The sequence below is a fragment of the Typha latifolia genome, chromosome 5 (genome assembly GCF_019914945.1).
Source record: "Typha latifolia isolate L0001 chromosome 5, TyphaL0001v2, whole genome shotgun sequence".
Classification (NCBI taxonomy): Eukaryota; Viridiplantae; Streptophyta; class Magnoliopsida; order Poales; family Typhaceae; genus Typha; species Typha latifolia.
Window position 1 is genome coordinate 7,506,518 of NC_133090.1, and position 19,084 is coordinate 7,525,601.

The 19,084-nt window shown below is 35.7% G+C and overlaps 1 protein-coding gene across 6 annotated transcripts; it reads left to right on the forward strand.

Moving 5' to 3' along the window:
- The first annotated feature begins 202 nt into the window (after positions 1-202).
- LOC140789852 (membrane protein of ER body-like protein) lies at positions 203-16,939 on the forward strand. 6 transcript variants are annotated; one of them, XM_073139712.1, is made up of 11 exons: positions 203-539; positions 1,686-1,835; positions 2,689-3,255; positions 3,977-4,123; positions 7,423-7,527; positions 7,624-7,764; positions 8,433-8,600; positions 9,559-9,657; positions 10,078-10,317; positions 11,280-11,341; positions 16,262-16,939. In XM_073139712.1, the coding sequence occupies exons 1-11, from the start codon at positions 353-355 to the stop codon at positions 16,730-16,732; spliced, it is 2,337 nt and encodes a 778-aa protein (XP_072995813.1). In that variant the 5' UTR covers positions 203-352; the 3' UTR covers positions 16,733-16,939. The 6 variants fall into 6 exon arrangements, with proteins under 6 accessions (XP_072995813.1, XP_072995812.1, XP_072995814.1 ...); XM_073139711.1 differs by having other exon boundaries at positions 204-539; positions 7,621-7,764; XM_073139714.1 differs by lacking the exon at positions 203-539 and adding an exon at positions 741-846 and having other exon boundaries at positions 7,621-7,764.
- Positions 16,940-19,084: the final 2,145 nt, after the last annotated feature.

The following is a 19,084-nucleotide window of genomic DNA, read 5'->3' on the forward strand; positions in this document are numbered from 1 at the left end:
TAAATTTGAAGCTACTTAATTGCACCTTCATTTTCTCGTGCACTTAAATAAATAACAGAATACAGCTAGCGTATATAATAGCAAATACGCACAACTCAGCAACTATCACTAGATATATATATATATATATATATATATATATATATATATATATATATATATAAAATTATAAGTATTTTTATTCAACCTGGTGCTTGGTTCCAACTAAAGGCCATTTCCATGGCCAAAGTCAAGTACCGAAGTATTCACACCAGGGAACGGAGCAATATAAATTAAACTGAAGTAAACCCATCAGACCAAGTACATCTGAGGATCGAGGAACAGTAGGAAGCTAGAGGGAGAGAAGGGAACCATGGAGATAGAGAGGGAGTGGGATGGAGAGAAGGAAGAGATACTTGAAGAGGAGAAAGAAGTTGGCAGCTTAGAAGGAAGGCAGAGAAGAAGGAAAGATGACAGCGCTGGGAAGGAGATTAACTGGAAGTCCTTCGAAGGTAGAGAGGGTGAAGAGCAAAGGAGTATTTACTTCGATTCTGAGAAAGGTAATGTGGGTTCTTCACCAAAACTCTACTTCTGCTGTTATCTTTAGAAACGTATAATGACGTTTATACCCTTCGGGTTGTGCAACTGGGTGCCCCGCATGCTGGGCTCCGGCAAAATTTTTGTTCAACGCTGTGTCCGTTTTATTAGTGGTGGTAGAATAAAAGGAGATTAATCGTCTTTACTTGTCGCTTGAAATTTATTTTGGGGCAAGATTGTGTCTTTAGAAGAAGCAAGATTTAACTTGTGTGGAAATGCTACTACTTGGGTTGTGTTTCGATTTCATCTATGGGTTTTGATATCTCACAGGTAATTTCTTTTTTCTACGAGGTTGAATGGATTCTTGATTAGTAATTTCGTAGAACTGCTTTGCTCATTTGGTGTAGTGGGACATTGTCTTGCTTCTCTTGTAAACGTTTAGCTTCATTTCCATCTTCTTAGTACCTTGCCACTCAGTGGTTAGATTTGGTTTCGTTTTCTGCTACATGTTTCGGCAAGTTCCATTGAGTAATTGGGGGAGGTCAGCATTGGTGGACATCAGCTCCTCAAAGGTCCTGGAACATGATGACAGCTTGGTTTAATCCAGGACCATTCTTGGTATTAGTTTTCTCTTGTTTTACTTGTCTGCGAATGCCTGCTAAGATTTTTTGCCAATCTATTTCCTATGCACATGTCCTTCAAATAAATTGAAGTCTCTTTCAGAAATATTTACATCTGAATTTATTCTTGTGACATTCGCTTCCAATTCTCAGATTACTTTGTTGAATGTTATCACAGGGATTAACTGGTTATTTTCATTTATGGTGATGTGCGATGAGCTAAGTCTTGAGTCTCCACACATATTGTTAGTGCATTTTCTAATAGATTTATGGTGGGGGGGGTGGGGGTGTGTTTTTGAACTTGTATTTGGTTTCTCGAAAAGGGCCACCTGCTTTATCTGTTTATTGTGAAAATTACTTCATTGGAAACATAGTTCCAGGCCAAAAGGTCATAGTGTTCAAACTTCAGAGTGATTCACTAAAGTATAATTTAGAACACAACTCTAAATTCTTTGTTTGTTTCACTTTTATCTCTGTGGTGTATATAGTGCATCTTTTGTTGTGTTGTCTGGTGAACATGCAAATTACTTTGCATTTCTTGTACTGAAGGAGTATGGAAGTGTCGGCACTGCTATTGGACCTATCAATTAAGTGGTCCAAGCAGAGCTTATATCCCGAATCATGAAGGATATTGCCAAATGGTGGTGGAAGCCGAACCATTGGCTGAGCCTGAATTATTCTCTGATTCTTCAACTAAAGGTTAGTTGTTAAGCTTCTGAAAATTTACAGTAAAGGGAAGGGTTTTTGTTCCATTCATCACCAATATTTTAGCTTATTGCAAAATTCCTACTCCTTTTGACATATTTGCACTAAACATCTTTAATCTTTTATCATGAGAAATTTTCTCACTATATTTTGGCCAAGTTTTCCTCTGCTTCCCCTTCTTTCCCACCTTTGCAAAAAAGATCACCTGAAGGGTATTCTAGTAGAAAACTATAACAAAAAAGAGAATATACTGGGAAAATCATTTATCAGTGAATAGAAGGTAGTTTTCTTGCAAAATACAATTAATATCTGAGAGTAGATTTGCAAATACATTGAAAAGAGGGTTTTTTTTTCATAAGGTTAAATTTTAGGTGGTAAAGTGCAGAAACATTGTAATGAAAAATCATGATTAATCATGTAATTCTGATCAGTTTTAACTAATTCTAGATTTTTGGGCTAAGAGGAAGATGTAACTGAAAAGACCTTTTCCATTTAAAGTGGAATATTAAAGGTCTGTAGCATCCTATTAGGCTCTATTAATTCTTGCTTTTCTTGTGGTAATATTGTTGCTGACCTGTTGCTTTGGGTGCTCAGTAACTAAGATCAGTAGTATCTAAGAAGCATTTTATTGAGAGAGTAATCATGAGAATCTGTGCTGATGGTACCTAGGAACGTTCAAGCATAAAAATGTAATATTAGTGGTCTCATATTTCAGAGAATATTTTCTTAAAGCTTATGATGGGTGCAGCATTAACTAACCAAGACTTTAGTCCCAACTACTTGGGTTCCACTAATGACAATTTGCAAACAGGATGCTTTACAAATTTGGTACATTGCATGGTTGCAGGTAATGAAGTTATTGATGTGTTTGTCGGGATGGAACCAAGAGTACAGGTAAAGCATGGTAATGGAAAGAACTTGACATATGAAGATGATTCTAGAACAAAGGAGCTCAGTGGAGAGGAGAATATCACTGTTGAAGAAATAAATTATTCTTCAACGAGTGTGGTGGCAATAAATGGATCAACTTTAAACCCTTCTTCTGAAGCTTTTAATGACAATGCAATTAGAGAAAATGTGCACGGACTTGAAGGAAACTTGCAGACTGCAATAGTGAATAAAAGTAAAGAGGCTGTAGCTGACTTCAATCTTGAGAAAGTTTTAGAGGAACAAGAAACTCATGATTTGTACTGTCCTAACTGTAACTCATGTATAACTAGAAGGGTGATTCTACGTAAAAGGAAAAGGTGGATCAAAGAAATTCAATGTGATGCACCAGCCAAGAGAATTCATGACGGACGGCATGATGTGGATTCTGCTACTATATCGACTCAATTAGTAGATCAAAGTCTTGATAGAGAGCCACCTGACGTGTTCAGATGTTTATCATGCTTTAGTTTCTTCATCCCAACAGGTATGATTTGACTTTATCTTTAGTCTGTATGTTATATCCATCCTCTCTGCATGAGAGATTAAATTGACATGCATCTCTATGTGAAAGGTACCCTAAGATTGTGTTATCTTTGTTTGCCATTCAGCTATCAATTTTGAGTGCCAAAAGAAAAAGATTAGACATGATGTATATTTCTTATTCTGCACCTTTCCATGTGTATGCAAGTAGTGACACACTACCTAAATTTTTTCATTCCATGTAGAACTATGATTATTGTTATGGAAGTATTTCCTTTCACCCGCATACAAACTTACCTTATTCTTCTTCAGTTCTCTCATAACTGTTGATTTCCATAGTATAATTGAAGTTATTTTCATATGCTTCTTTGGAAGCAACTTCTTTTTCATATATTAATGCATAACTACAGTTATGGAACATATTGGTTATGTAGCTAGTTCTTGTGTTTTGTGATTTAGCATTTCAAGATTGTGGAGTTCGAGCTAATTATACATGATAAGTTGATTGTAATCATCTATAATCAAATACAAGAAGAACAAGATTTTTTTTTCTTGAATACAAACATATATGTTCTTCAAGTTTTATCAAGTTTTTGTGTAATAGGTAGCATACAACTCATATAATTAGGGTTAGTTAATTGATATTTTGATTGCAATATGTTCTTCAACTTATATTTATTGTGGGCCTAAAATTAAATTTGATCCCTTTTCTTTATTATGAACAGAAGGCGGTTTTAACATATTCCGTATTTTTGAAAGGAAAGAGGAGATTCCAAATCAGCAATCTTCACCTCAGATATCCGAGAGGAATAAAAACTGGATTTTATCTATTTTTCAATCAGGGAGCAGCCAAAAGAAAAGAAGTGAATTAGGTAGTCTTTATTTAATATTCTGATTCATCTCATTGATTTTGGAAGCAGATGTTTGTAGTTTCGATGGTTTCATATTAGTTGTTAATGTCTATTGTTGACAGACATGATAAGGTGGGCACCCGATAGTCCCTTGAATGTTCAGTAGTAACTGATAACTATTAGTATCACAACAATAATTAACATTGCAGAGGTATAGAATTGGGACAAATGTATCTTGATATACTTGCATAATCATATACTAAGAGTGTAAACTGTAAAATTCTAACCAATATACTGTAGGCTAGGCAAAATATTAGAATTCATGCTCAGCAGTTGGTTGGATAGATAAATTTTTCCAAGAAAATTTCCATGTACTACATTAAATATGTAAAACTTTCTGGTTATTCTTCTTACTGATATTTAACTGGCAATATTGATAATGAAAGTTGCCAAATCACTATATTGTGTTCCACAACTTTCTTGAAGCTTACCTATTTGTTGATTGTTCGTGACTAGAATGTATTTACTATTTAGCATCCTTAACAGGGTTATGTTGTCTTTATAACTTTATTCTGAAAGCTCATCTCCTTAAGCTCCTGAAAGATAACTGAATTGAGCTATTATTAAGATTGTGCTGGGCACAAGTGTAAATATTTATTCAAATTAGTAGCACTTATAGAGTAAGCTATGTGAGAATCAATTGAGATGAGTTGAGCATGTCCAAAGGTGACGACAAAATGTACTAGTAAAAGAGATTCAATTTTGGTGAGGTAGAAGGTGCCTTAAGAGGGAAAGAGAGACCAAAAATGACTTGCGAGGAACTAGTAAGCGAAGATATGATAACACTCAATGTAGCAAAGAATCTTACAGTAAATAAAGCTGAATGAAGGACAAGGATCCATATATTTAACCCCAAATAGTTGGAATCTGTGGCTTGTTGTTGTTGGTAAATATGATGCAAGCTTGCAATGACATTTAGCTGACTTTAGGTTACTAAAATGTCAACTCATGGTACCTTTACTTTATTCCATATCTATTAGTTCTAAGGTATTTGCAATCCTCATTATATTTTACTTTCTTGAAGTAAAAATAAAAGAGTGTTCTAGTGCATGAGGCTTTTGTAGTCTTACCTTCATGTTTGAAGAGATTTGATTCAAGTTTTGAACCCATGACCTCTTGGATAAAAGGGACAATGCTTACTGTCACCCCAAGTGATGTCTTCTTTTTGTAGAGTAAAAAATAAGTACAGGAAATTGCATCCTATTATGTGGATGCACCTTTATGAGCTTCTTATTGATCTAATTGGATAGTGTTTACTTAGATAGTCTAGCCATGATAAGATAGCTACTGGAGACTTACCTAACACTCCTTCCATGTGCATAGGGGTGAAACGGGTCAGATAATATCCGATCTGATCTGGTTTTCTATTCAAAAGCATATGATTTATGTTGCAAATTTCATATCTGAGTCAAATTTGGATTTGGTTATGGATAGGAATTCAAAGAATTTTTGAATTCGGAGCCGAATCAGATATTATAGATTTCACTCAGATATGGATTCAGATTCGAGTATCTGTTTATCCACAACTATATATACCTTCAATCCCCTACTATTTAATAGATTCTCGAACTTCCTAATTCTCCTATCTAATTTAGTTATAATTTGTTTAGCTCTTTTATCTTTGGTAAGGGACTATTTGTTCACTTGTAAATACATCAATTGTATTAGTATATTCCATATCCTCAAACATTCTAACTCTTATAATCCTCAAACTTCAGATATATTTAGATTCATTCATTTTTGAATTTATCTAAATTCTGTCTTTGGTTATAATTTTTTTATTTTTTCAAGGTTTAGTCCAATTTGTATCCAAATTCATTTAAAATTTGGCTCATATTTGAATCCATTTAAGATCTAGTTTATATCCGATTTGTATTCATTTAAGATCCAACCCGTATCTGACTTATATCCATCTCCGTTTAATTCGGATATGGTTTTATGCATAGTTCTCAGTTTCAGCCAATCCCGATCCCGATCCGATCTGATCCGGACCCCACCCCTCCACCTGCCTCTCTTTCTCTCTTTTCTCTCTTTTCTTTCTCTATTTTTCTTTCTCTTTTGCTCTTCTTTCTCACTTCTTCCACCAGCGACCGAGTATATCTTCGGCGACATTCTCCGATGAAGATCTGACGATCTCGACCTCCGGCGATCTCATATGAGTTTTTTTATTATTTTTTTTCAGTTTTTAATTCCTCTTATTCTCTCTCTCTTTCTCTTCCTGCACCGAGTAGATTCGACGACCTCTGCTGTTGCTTCTGCGGTGAAGCAGCAACACCAGTTGCTAAGAGCCTAAGAGAGAGGGGCGAAAGGAGAGAGAGAGAGAGAGAAGGGGGAAGAAGTAAAGAAAAAATAGGAACCTTGTCTATGTGAGTAATTTTTAAGTAAGTTTTGAATTTTGAGCCGGGGAGGAGAGAGAGAGCTCGATATTCATCAACATTTTAAATTTTAAGTAAGTTAATACATTTTTCTAAGTTTTTAGGTTTCAAATATGAGTAATTTTTCTTATTTTCTCTCATTTTTTTCTAAATTTTTAGAAATTTTTTGTATTTTTAAATAATATTTAGAATTTTACATAATTAAAAAATAGTCCGATCTGATATGAGCAGCTGATACGGCCGATACTGCCAATACGACCGATATGTATCGTTTTTCTGGACGGTCAATACCGATCCCGATCTCGATGCTGGGAACCTTGATTTTATGATATTTGTCTAATATCTATATTCGAAAGAAATAATATGAATCTGGATTTGGGTTGACCATTATCTGATCCATAACCTATCCATTTTCAACCCTACATGTGCATCATGTTAGGGAATAGGAAGAAATTCGGGAAGAATGTAGTATGCAACAGGATGAAAATCAAAAGGAAAACTCTAATCCAAACCCCCAAGGGATGAAGGTGGAAAACAACCGGAATGTCTATCATTACATATAAAGAATGGGATTGGATGGATTGAAAGTGGACATAAAGGGAAAGTGAAGATGGAGTTAAAGTGTATAGAATGGTGTTTGCACCATGCTAGCTGAGAAAATCAGCTCAGGAACATATATATGTAAACAGATAATAATTTTAAAAAGTTGGACTTCTTCTGCGGATCTTCTTCTGAATTTCTAGTGATGCAAACAAAAGAAAGATCCATGTGATCTTTTTCACTTTTTTTTATTGAAAGGATTAATAAATGAACTAAGGTGATTAATGTTATGACTGTCTGTTGTTTAATTTCATTTTGTCTTCACAATCTTTTGAAATCTTCTAGAACAAGCAGAGGATCTTTCCCTCAGAGGATGGCAAAGTACAGTCACTGTATCAAAAGCTGAGACATCTAATCAAAGTCCAACTACCATGGGAAGGAATGATCCAGGTCAGGTTGATGTTTGGAATCAATTATAGTTTATTCAATCTAGTAAACTTTGTGAGCGGTATCTAAAATTATTTCTTTGTTTGGTAATAATAGTAGCCCTGGTGTCTGGAGATTCTCATCTTAGTGATGGAGAGCAAAGAGCTAATCTATCCAAGAATGGCAAGATGGATCTGACAACAACTGCATCAGTGAACATTGTTGGAGGGAATGAAAGCACTACTGTGAAGAGTATTGCAGGTCCTATATGACATTCCTAAGAAATTCTGAAGAAGCATAACTTTTTATTAGGTGGAATTGTGAACTCTCTCTGAAGATGCTCATACATGCACTTGCATCAAAATAGTCTAAACATGAACAACCTCATATAAACTTTTATCTTAAGTGCTACTGTAATTGAGAATTTGAGACCTTATTATTTTCAGTATTTCATAGAAACACTAAGATAACCAGACGACCCAAAACTTAAAGGTTTGGATACGACCTCCTCAAAAAATGAGGGTAAGACTTTGTGCATCCTTTCTCCAGAGACCCTGTGTAGGCAGAAGCCTTGTGCATTGGGATGCCTTTTGTTTTTCAGAAACACTATCAGATAAAAAGATCCTTAAATTTGTGGAGACAAGTTAGTACAGTAACCAATTCTTCTTTCTAAGATGTTTGTGTTTAATTCTAGCCTGTTTGATTTGTTTAACAAATATTGTTGATTTAAGTTTATAGCTTAAAGTTGAGGTAGAAGCAGTACTATCCTCGTCCTTCTCTTTCCAATTATTCTAGATTTTCCTGATTAAACTTATTTTTTAATACTATCAGGATTTTGTCTTGCACCTATATTATCTCACGAAAGCGTGTGGTGGTGCTATAACAGTCCGAAATTATCATGACAATTACATTAGTTTTGCTGTATACAGGAGACATGTTGCCAGGACGTTCTTATATTACTTGCGAACTACAGGAATCTGCATCAAAAGACAAGGAGGCTGCTCTGACACAGCCTCCAGTTGAAGTTGCAACCAGTGCAACTCATGCTAATAATAGTGAAGGGAAACTGAGCAGCTTGAACTTGAATAATAATTCAGGTCATCTTTATTCTATACCATTCTGAAGACAAATTTTGATCTAAATACATTTAAACTTTCAAAGTTGCTTGCTACTTTGTGCAATCACTCACTACTGTTTGAATTCAAAACTATTCAGCATCCCTCCTAATTTTAGGGCCTTTGTCATTGAGAAACATTTAAGCTGCTGATGGATCATTATAACAGACACATTAAGTTGCTTTTGCCATCATGGGATTACTTTTTTTTTCTTTTTTATTGTTTTGGCTTGATAATCAACTGCTGTAATTCAGATACTATATATGCTAAAAGTATAATTTATATTGTTGGTCTATTATCTAGTAGCTTAAGTTTCTAGGTCAACTGACTATCTAACATGCTATCAGATCTAGGTTTTTAGAGGTCTAGATTTCAAAGTTCAGCCCTTGTTTAACCCTACTTAATCATATTTTCTATTATCTATTGTTATGTGGTATAAAGAGCTACACATTTTATCATCTTTCATCTACCTATGTGTGGTATAACCTACAGATGAGTGGCATGTTAAAGATATGATATATATTGCTGGTCTATTTCCTAATAATTTAAGCTTCTAGATTGACTGATTATTTAACAATATGTTCTAGATTATTTCAAAGGAAAAGTTTATTGTATTTCTAAAACATTGGAGTTCCTCTTTATTATGGAATAGAGATGCATTAGTTATATATCACTTATTAATTTTTCTGATTCTTATTGTATCTTTCTATAAATCATTGAAGTTGCCGAGCTAAACCTATCTGAAAACTTCTCTTGCTTAAATGTGTTGAGTGAATTTCTCTGTCACTTTAGATAATAATGTTGACTATTTTTATGCATGTTTTCTCTCACAAATTGTTGAAGCAGTTTACTAGATAGATAAAAGATAGGAGTTGTCATTGTACTTCCAAGCGACCATGACCTTGGTAAGTAACCTTCTGATTTATCATTTCAATTTCAGATTTCCAAATTCCTGTTGAAACTATTATTGAAGTCAGAGAACCAGTATCCATATCAGGATTGAAGATACAGAGAGAAAACCAAGCTGGATATGATACAGGTACGATAGTAACAAGATGATTCACTTTCCTTTTCTTACTTCATAAGTTCCCATTAACCAAACAAACTCATTAGCTGCCTAGTTACGTATGTTAAATATATGATATACATTGTTTGTCTACCACTGAATAGCTTATGTTTTTGGTCAACTGGTTAACTGATATGGTATTAAAGCTAGGTTTTCTAGAGATCATGGGTTTAAACTTTAAACCTTGTCAACCTATTTTTTTGTCATATTTTCTAATATGATATTTAAACTAGTGCAGTGTGGTTGGTTGAACATCTTGTTAACAGTAATCTGTCCACATGCAGTATTAGGAGTCACATGTGAGAGGGCATGTAGATATATATTATTTGGTTTGGTACCTAACAAACTAAGCTTCTGTGTCAATACTATTATATCTTTTCAATATTAATGCAGGAGATGATATCTTTCGACTTGGTGGGAAATCAAATGAAACATCCTACAGTTCGGTAGCTCCAGTTGTTGAAGCATTACCTCACTCAGAAATTCAAATTCATGAGGATGTGCAAATTATTGAAGAAATCCAACTAAAAGTTGACTGGGATATACTGAAAGCTATTGTTTATGGTGGCTTAGTTGAATCAATTACTAGCCTCAGTGTTGTATCATCTGCTGCTGCAACCGGCACTTCCACTTGTAAGTTTGAAAAATGCACATACAGAACTAGAAAGTAGATTAGTTTGTTATGTTAATTATTATCCTTCTTGTATAAAACTAGGAACTAAAATAACCATTTTCTAAAATAAACTGTTGCATAACAGCATTAGTATTTGTCAAGGGCGATATAACCAGTATAGACATATGGCGATATTAACAACTTCTTGATAAGCTTTTTATACACTGTCTAACTTAAGTGAGCTCAGTGCACAGTACAATAACCCTTGTAGAGGATGATGTTCGTTTCAAAGGCTTTCTTCTAAGAATTGGTGTCAAGAAATTGAATAAAAGAGATGAGTTAAAATTGGAAGGAAACCATAAATATATGTGGAGAACATTGTTCTGTCAGCTTTGTTGGACTTCAAACGAGGAATTTGCAAGTGCCAAGCTAGCACATAGGTCTCTGAAGTCTGGACAGTCTAAGGATTCAAGGGTTGTCTGTGACTAGCCAATTTGCCTACTATAAATGAAAATAAAATAACTCTAGACATGATAAATTTTATCAATAGAATTGCCCCAACAGCATAAGTTTTATAACCTTTGCCAAGCTAAGATTCGAGATCACAAGGGAAGCGACACAAACTGATATATTTTGCTTGTATTGGTAAGTGCTGTCAAGAGTTCTATTCGTTGGTCTGTTTTGCTGTTGTTTGCCTAGACTTGGACGGTGCTTTTCAGTTCATATAAAAAGTAGCAGTTTGTATTTTACATTTTTGTAAGAATCATCTATATCATATAAAAAGTTTCCTTGTCTTAGATAACAGCCTGCATTCCCTAGTACCATGTGCTCTGATGATGTTATAGAAGAATCATTCTGATGAATAGCTAATCTATCTCAGTAGATAGATCTCAAAGTTTATAGTCAAAAATATAGTTCTTCTAGTCCTTACAGTTCCTGTTTCATTTTAGTTCTGTGATCTTCAACTTCTTCTCTCCTGCAGTGAACATCTTTGTTCTAGGATTGGCAAATCTTATTGGAGGATTGTTTCTCATTGTTCATAATGTAAGTTTTTTTCTTTCTTTGGTATTTTATTTCATATGTTTGAATGTGCAATATAAGTTGTGTAAGTCAAGTTAATTGAGCTATCATTCACATTTGATATATAGGTATGTTTATAAATAGTAAACCGAATATGTAACATGCAATCACCATTGCCTTCGATTAAGTTAATCCCCTATTATTCCTTTGGACCTTCTTAATTTTGTGTTATGCTTGATTTAACATTTAATCAAGCTAAGCCTTGTTACGGTCGCTCTCGAGGAGATGATTGTCTATCCGATTTGCTAATCTTGACAGAACTCAACACGGAAATTTCAAAAGCAATAAGAATCGATTTAATTGTTGGAATTACCTGAGATTCGGATATGTTGTTCCTCTGGAAGTTAGAAATCAAAAGCAATCGAAATCTTGTTGATCAGACTAGTAGATCAAAATTTATGAAGGAAATAATGACCAAATGTTAGGAACTGATAAGATGAACATGGATGCTATGGTTAGAGTTTGGGAGATGATGATGGCTGTGGTGGATGAATTAATATCTTGAACAAAATGATGTGGGAGAAGGGAGCTTCCAGATATGGTTGGTCGCTAGAGTGAAGAAGGAGAAATGACAGAGGATTAACCTCGGCGGTAGACGAAAACTCGGGTTGGATACTGAGGAGGAGAGGGAGGAAGGAGAAGTTTGGCTTAAGCCTAGTTGCAAAGATGACTACTTTTCCACATATTTAGATAGAGGCTAGTCAATCATCCAAAAACTCTAAACAAATCCTAATATGAAACAACTTATCTAACGTGCGTTCGAAAGGCAAAAAATAGAGCTTTGGATATGCGAACGCGATTCAGATGCTCGAACGCGCTCGCCAGAGGTCATATTATTCTTTTTAAAATAAAGATAGAAAATGATACAATTCAAAGCGGTTTGGTCATGTCCAATCTGTATTAATTTAGAACCGCAACAAGCCTTAGATGATAAAGAGGCAAGCCTGTTATCTAAGTTATTGAAGTGTCAATTTTAGTTCTTTAATCGAAATTCATCTGAGTTGGTTTACTCCAGTTCTTTTATTTAACAAACTAGTAAATGAAAAAGAACCTCAATCAATAACTTGTCCAAATGAATTTAGGACATCAACTACATTGAAGATTTGACTTATCACGACCCAAAATTAGAATCATGATCGACCATGTACCTCAATATATTTGAGATACATGAATCCTTAACAAATAAATTCTCTAAATCCACACAGACAGGAAATTTAATATAAATATCTAATTTTAACAAAAATATACTCCAACAATAAAGAAAATGACTAAGTATCCATACAAATGTGTCTCCAACCAAATTGAAATTACAAACAGTTTAGAATATAAAGACTAACTGAAAAATAAAATGAGTAAATCCTAAGTGGAGAAAAAGGTCTTAGTGCATCTTACTCAGTCGTCATGTTGATCAGTTTTTGAAATGTTTGAAGAGGAATTCCATGAGCCAACAACTATAGCTTAGTGACTGGAATCCACTCAAAAGCCAAATAAATTTGAAATCTATAGATAACTCTAAATAAATCCAAGTTCAAAGATATGCAATGACAATTTCACTAAGTATGGTTAGAACAATAATAATAACAACAAAAGTAATAATAACATAAATCATATGTCATAACATACTCTGTGTTAATATACTAAATTTTTCTCAATATTAATAGTGTCATGTCTCTGTTAGGTCATTGCCATGTGGATCAACATCAATTAGGAGCCACCTCGAGATGACGTTCAAGTCTTTTTCTCATAATTGATCAAATTATGATCACTAGGTGGTGTCACTATATGATAAACGCACTATGTCTCTTCCCTTAAAGGTTACTAGAAAGTGTCACTATGTGGTAAACTCACCTTGTCTCTTTTGCTAACTATTTAGAGAGATTAAAGTTACTGCAGGAAGTCACCTAAGAAAGTCATCGCAGTGATTTAAAGTATGATTTTTTTCTTAGACCTCTAGGTAGGCTTAAGTCATCACGAAAAGTCGTAAGTAATCAATGTCAGGACTATTCTGTAAGTCGTACCAATAATTATATTTTTTTTTATTAATATTCATGATCATTAAAATCGTTATATGCACATAGTATAGTAATGCACTGAGTCATATATTTGCAAGATTCCAAAAATTGGGATCGGGATTGGCCGTCCGGAAAAACGATATGTATCGACCGCCTGTATCGGATCGGACTATTTTAATTAAATAAAATTCTAAATATTATTTAAAAATGTTGAGAAATTTCTAAAAATTTGGAAAAATTTATAAGAAAATAAGAAATAATAATTACTCACATATAAAACATAAAAAAGTAAAAATCTCTCTTCCCCCCTCTCTTCTTTCCTATTCTTTTAACTGTTAGTCTGAAGTATCTATTCTCTCCCACACTTTTTCTTTCTATCTTTTCCTCTCTCTCTCCCCTCTCACCCTTTTTTTTTATCTTTCCCTCTCTTCCTCTCTCTTTCTTTTTCCCTCTCTCTCTCTCCCTCTTTCTCTCCCTCTTTCTCTCCCTCACTTTCTCTTCCTCTCTCTCCCTCTCTCTCTCTCTAGTTGACAGCTGCTGCTGCAGGTGGTTGCAGCTAGCAACCGCCTGTACGGTCGAAACTAGAAACTATGTATATTTGCATACAGAAATATAATATTTAAAATAAACACAGAATTATGATCTTTAATTTGTACGTAGAAAAATATACAGTCGTGAAAATAAATATGAAATACAAGATAGATAAAATGTGAGTGAACCCAACCACGCGAGTCTAAGGTACCACTTTTAATAATAAATGAATAACATTTATTAATTTAACCAATATGAAAATTTCAAAATTTTTAAACTAATTAAATTGCTGAAATGGGCTAATTTTAGTCCAAAGAGTTGGGCTGGGCTGCGGCAAGCTCGTAGCCCATACATTCTTATTAGTTGGGCTGGGCTGCGGCAAGCTCGTAGCCCATACATTCTTATTAATTGGGCCGGGCCAAGGCCCAACTTCTTTTATTACACAGATTGGTTTGGGTTGAATTTTCACTGACCCAACCCAAACTCGAATCCAACCCAAAGTCGGAAAGCCAACGGCTTGGTTCAGGTTGGTATATAGCCCAACCCTCATCTCCTTCAATGGAGGGGGAAGGAGATCACCAGCAACGAAGCTGTCGGATGGCCAAGCTGAAGGCATCCATGCGACTTTCGCGACCACGTCGACCACACAAGGTGGAGGAGAAGTCACCGCCGATGACTAACGATGCTATTCCATGGCCAACCATAGAACCGACTTCTACAATGATCTGAGCCACAAGGACTCAAGAACACCTACATCACGAGGCCAATACCACAAAGCTCTAATACACGAGCGGCAGCAACCCGAAGCTGCGACTAGCCCAATTTACTGACGAAGCCACAACACCAAAAATTTTAGGCATTTATAATCTAACCTATTAAACTTTAATTAAATTTGAGAGTAGGAGAGGACTGACCAGTGAGTCGCATGGTGATCTTTGATTGCTCCAACAATTTGATCCCACAATGTGACTTCGACGGGAAAGAAAAAGATGAGAGAAAAAGGAAGAAGTGGGTGATTTCGATGTGGGGAGAAGAATTTAGGTTTAGGTTTTGTTTTGATTTATAGAGGAAACCGAATTAGATTCGGAGTGGCAGGTATATCTGCAGCCACCTCCTCCTCGTCGTGTAATGGGCAAGTGGAGGAGAAGGGGGTCGCACGTGCACCCTTTTTTTCAGTTCTTACATGATTGATATTAGTACCATTAACACATTACACAAGAGAATCACATAATAATATTCCATGAAAGCTCATAATATTCTTTGATTTTGTTCATTATAACATTTTAATTTTGAGAATTTGCAAGGCATTTTAGTAATCTTAATGAGAGCTCTCCAGAAAAGATTTAAGCACCTGTTTGGCAGTTTGGTGAAGGTGGCAGATCTCTTGCAGGCGAGACGTCAAAAGCAGAACCACTGTCGCAGGGCTATAGGAAGCCAAGCTAGGAGAGAAAGCTGAGGATGAGGGAGGTGGATGAAGGGGGTAGAGTGAGGAGTGAGAGGGAGAGAGAGAGGAGTGAGAGGGAGACAAAGGTAGCCACAGGAGTATTGACAGCACTAGGTCTCTACACATCATGCCAATTAGGATCCTACATGGCTTGCCATTTGCTTCTAGTGCTTGGGAGATGGAAATTGTGAAGCCATAATGAGAAAGCTATATCACTAACTGAGATGTAGAAGCTGTCCAATGTGGAAAACATGCGAGTGAAACTTGGAGGGATTTTGTGAGTCGGTGAATACAAAGGAAAAGAATCCAAAAGAAACTGTAGATCATGTCGTTATATAGTTTTTCATAAGGGGATCTTCATAGGTGAAAGAAGGAACACATTTTGTGTAGTTTGAGGATCAAACTTGGAAGGATTTTCTGAGTAAAACATGGAAATAAAAAGAAAATTTGGAGCAGATAGATGACTGTGATAAGGTTAGTAATATACAGTTTTCATAAGGGGATTTTTCAGAGGAAGAGAGCATGAGTTCTATTTATCAAATTTGCCTTTTTTAAGATGGTACAGCACGAATCATTCATGCATGTTAACCTGAAAAGTCAAATGCAGGGCCATTTACACTGCATTTGACTTTTACTTTTCTGAAAAGGAATTTCTTTGAAAGGATTGTTCTGGGGTGAGGTTCTGAATCTTCAGAAAATGCAAGAACAAATACTGTGAATGAACCCTTTTAGTCTAACCGTCTCTTAGGATTTCACTTATTCAATGATTTTCCATGATTCATCCTGTTAACTGTGGAAATTGATGTGTTGTACTCTGGTATAACTGCTAAGTTCCTTATAAGCTACTTATTTCATAATTTTAACTTTCGATGCATCATCATATGGCATTCTTGACAGCTTTTTGAACTGAGAGATGCACAAGATGAAGACGTTGGTCAGACTGTTGCACAAGTTGGTCGCTATTGGATGCTGCTTGGAAGGAGAGGGAATTTCCGTCTGCATGCAATTGTAGCCATATTATCCTACATATTAGTTGGGATATTACCACCTCTCATCTATGGTTTTTCATTCCAAAAGAGCAATAACAGAGAGTATAAGCTCATAGCAGTTGCTGCAGCATCTCTTTTATGCGTTGCTCCACTTGCAATCGGAAAGGCCCATGTTTATCCACAGAAAACATACATAAAAACTCTTTCATACTACCTTGGTCTTGGCATCACAGTAGCTGGTTTGTCCTATGTAGCTGGTGTAATGCTTACGAGACTCGTCGACAAGCTTGGTTTGGTTGATCAGAATTCATCTGCTCCTGCACCTCCTAGTATCCTCCAAGTTGGAAACTCTGGGATACCCGCCTGGGCAACATACTGAAAACTGTAAGATGATAATTTTTGTGAACTACAATGTAATTTTTGTTTACTTCTGTTCTTTCTGATGAGAGAATGTACTGAGGAACTTCGTAAGTTTCTTAAATTTATTCGTGTCTAGCTCTTATATCATTTGTTGTAACTTAGAATAGAGAATACAGTCAAATTGTTGCATTTTTTATTTGCAATTATTCTCTTGTTATTTGTTCAATGATTCAAGTCTTTTCCTGTTACAAGATGTTGAATGTTACATTTTTTTAGAGAGGTGTGCTTGGCCCAGTTAAATTTGTTAAAACTATACAAAGAGAAAGGATTACAAGGAGAGAAGAGCTGCAAACACCTCAATGGGGACTATGGAGGAAGAGGGTAAGTAGTTAACCATTTTCTCTAAATCTCTGAGCGAGATTCAGAGGCCTGTGTCATAAGAAGATATGCCTATTAACTTTCTAGAGGCGAGGTCTGAGTACCGAGAGCCTCCATTGAGACCAGGGGAGGATGGAGATCGGAGACCCGAAATGGCAGTGGACTTGGAAATTATTTCTTCACCTTGAACTGGATTGAAAACTTCAGTTGTATCATATATAACTCTGATCTCTGATCTGATCAAATTGATTTGATTGATTCATGTCTCAATCAGCCCCCAATTTTTGAATAAATTTGTTCTATATATAGAGGATATTAGAGGTCCAACCTGGATAATGGTGAGAGATTCCAGAATATCGTCTTTCATTTATTTTAGCATTTTTTTCTTCTTGTATCATACCCCTGTTAATTAATATGTTTAATTTTGCAGAAGTTGTTTCATGAAAAGAGAAGTTGAAAGTATAGAGCTTGACCATACTATTTACTCTATAAGAATTATTCGTCCTCATAAATCTCGATATGGATATATATTGAAGAATGCTATTCGAAAATAGACCTGTATATCCATATAGAATAGTGTATTATGAAAAATTGCACAAATGGATATAACTAATTCTGTTTATATGATTTTACACAGATCTATTTTCCTACGGATTGTGCTATAAGGTTCACTAATTTCACAATTTTACAAACCAATTTTTGATAATCCGTCTCTCGAAGAAAAGAAATCTACACCTAATCTATATCTGGGTCTAGATTAAGCAACACTGATAACTAACTTTTACTATCTATTTACAATCCTTATTCAAATCTGGAGAAGAGAAATGGATATGGATATGGTTTTTGCCGCCATCAAATCCATATACCAACATGTTCAAATACATGCAAATAGCTACGTAGATAAACAAATGTGTACATGGATAGAGGTGGCAATCGAGTCGGGTTAGCCAAGTTCGGGTCGGGTCGTGTTCAGGTTGGGTCGGGTTTGGCAAGGGTCAAAATAGTACTAACACAAACACAATCCGCTTAATAAATGGGTCAATTTTTTTAAATACGAACACGACCCGTTTATAAAATGGGTAACACGACACGACCCGTTTAACCCGTTTAATAAATAAAATTTATTTTTTATATAACCCATTTAACCTGACACAATTCGTTTAACCCGTTTAATAAACATGTTATATTTTTTTATTCAACCGATTTAACCTGACACGACCTGTTTAACTCATCTATACAACCCATTAAAATATTTTACATCCATTTAATGTATTTACACGACAACACCCATTTAACAAAAAATATCACACATTTACACAAATCCATTAGATTTACAATATTACACGAATATTTAGTAAAAAAAATTCAAATTGGTTGATAAGCTCCCGGGGGGGCATCATCGAAGTTGGCGAAGCGGCGGTGGAGGCAAGGCTCCTAGAGCTGTCTCCCATGGTGACGAGCTCCGAATCTCTCGAGGAAGACAAGGTGGAAGAGATGTGGGAGAGGTCAAAGGTGATCGATGCGGCTGGAGATAGAGAGGCGATGGCAGGCCGAGATGGGGATAGAGGCACCAGTAGGCGGAGACAAGGGCGGAGGCACCGCGGCAGGCGGTAGACGGTCATGGCAAGCAGAGATGGGGAGCGGGGATGGTAGGCGGAGACAGGGAGAGAAGACGCGGTGGTAGGCGAAGACAGGGAGTGGAGATGGTAAGCGGAGACACGGGAGGCAGTAGGCGGAGACGTGGGAGGCGACAAGCAAGGTGGTAGATGGTCGCCGCTGGGGAGAGATGGGGCAATTTTTTTTCTTTTGAAATGCTGAGGCAGCTGGAGAAGAGGAAGTGGAGATTGAGATTTGAGAGAGAGGGTTAGGTTATGGTTTATATATATATATATATATATATATATATATATATATATATATATATATATATATAAACGGTTTTGCGGGTGGACCCGACCCGACCCGTATACTTAAACGGGTCAAAACGAGTCAG

Coding starts and splice junctions, on each gene's coding strand:
- LOC140789852 (XM_073139711.1), top strand. CDS start 353: ATGGAGATAGAGAGGGAGTGGGATGGAGAGAAGGAAGAGATACTTGAA. Junction 540..1,685: donor TTACTTCGATTCTGAGAAAG/GTAATGTGGGTT, acceptor CTTGTACTGAAG/GAGTATGGAAGTGTCGGCAC. Junction 10,318..11,279: donor TGCAACCGGCACTTCCACTT/GTAAGTTTGAAA, acceptor TCTCTCCTGCAG/TGAACATCTTTGTTCTAGGA.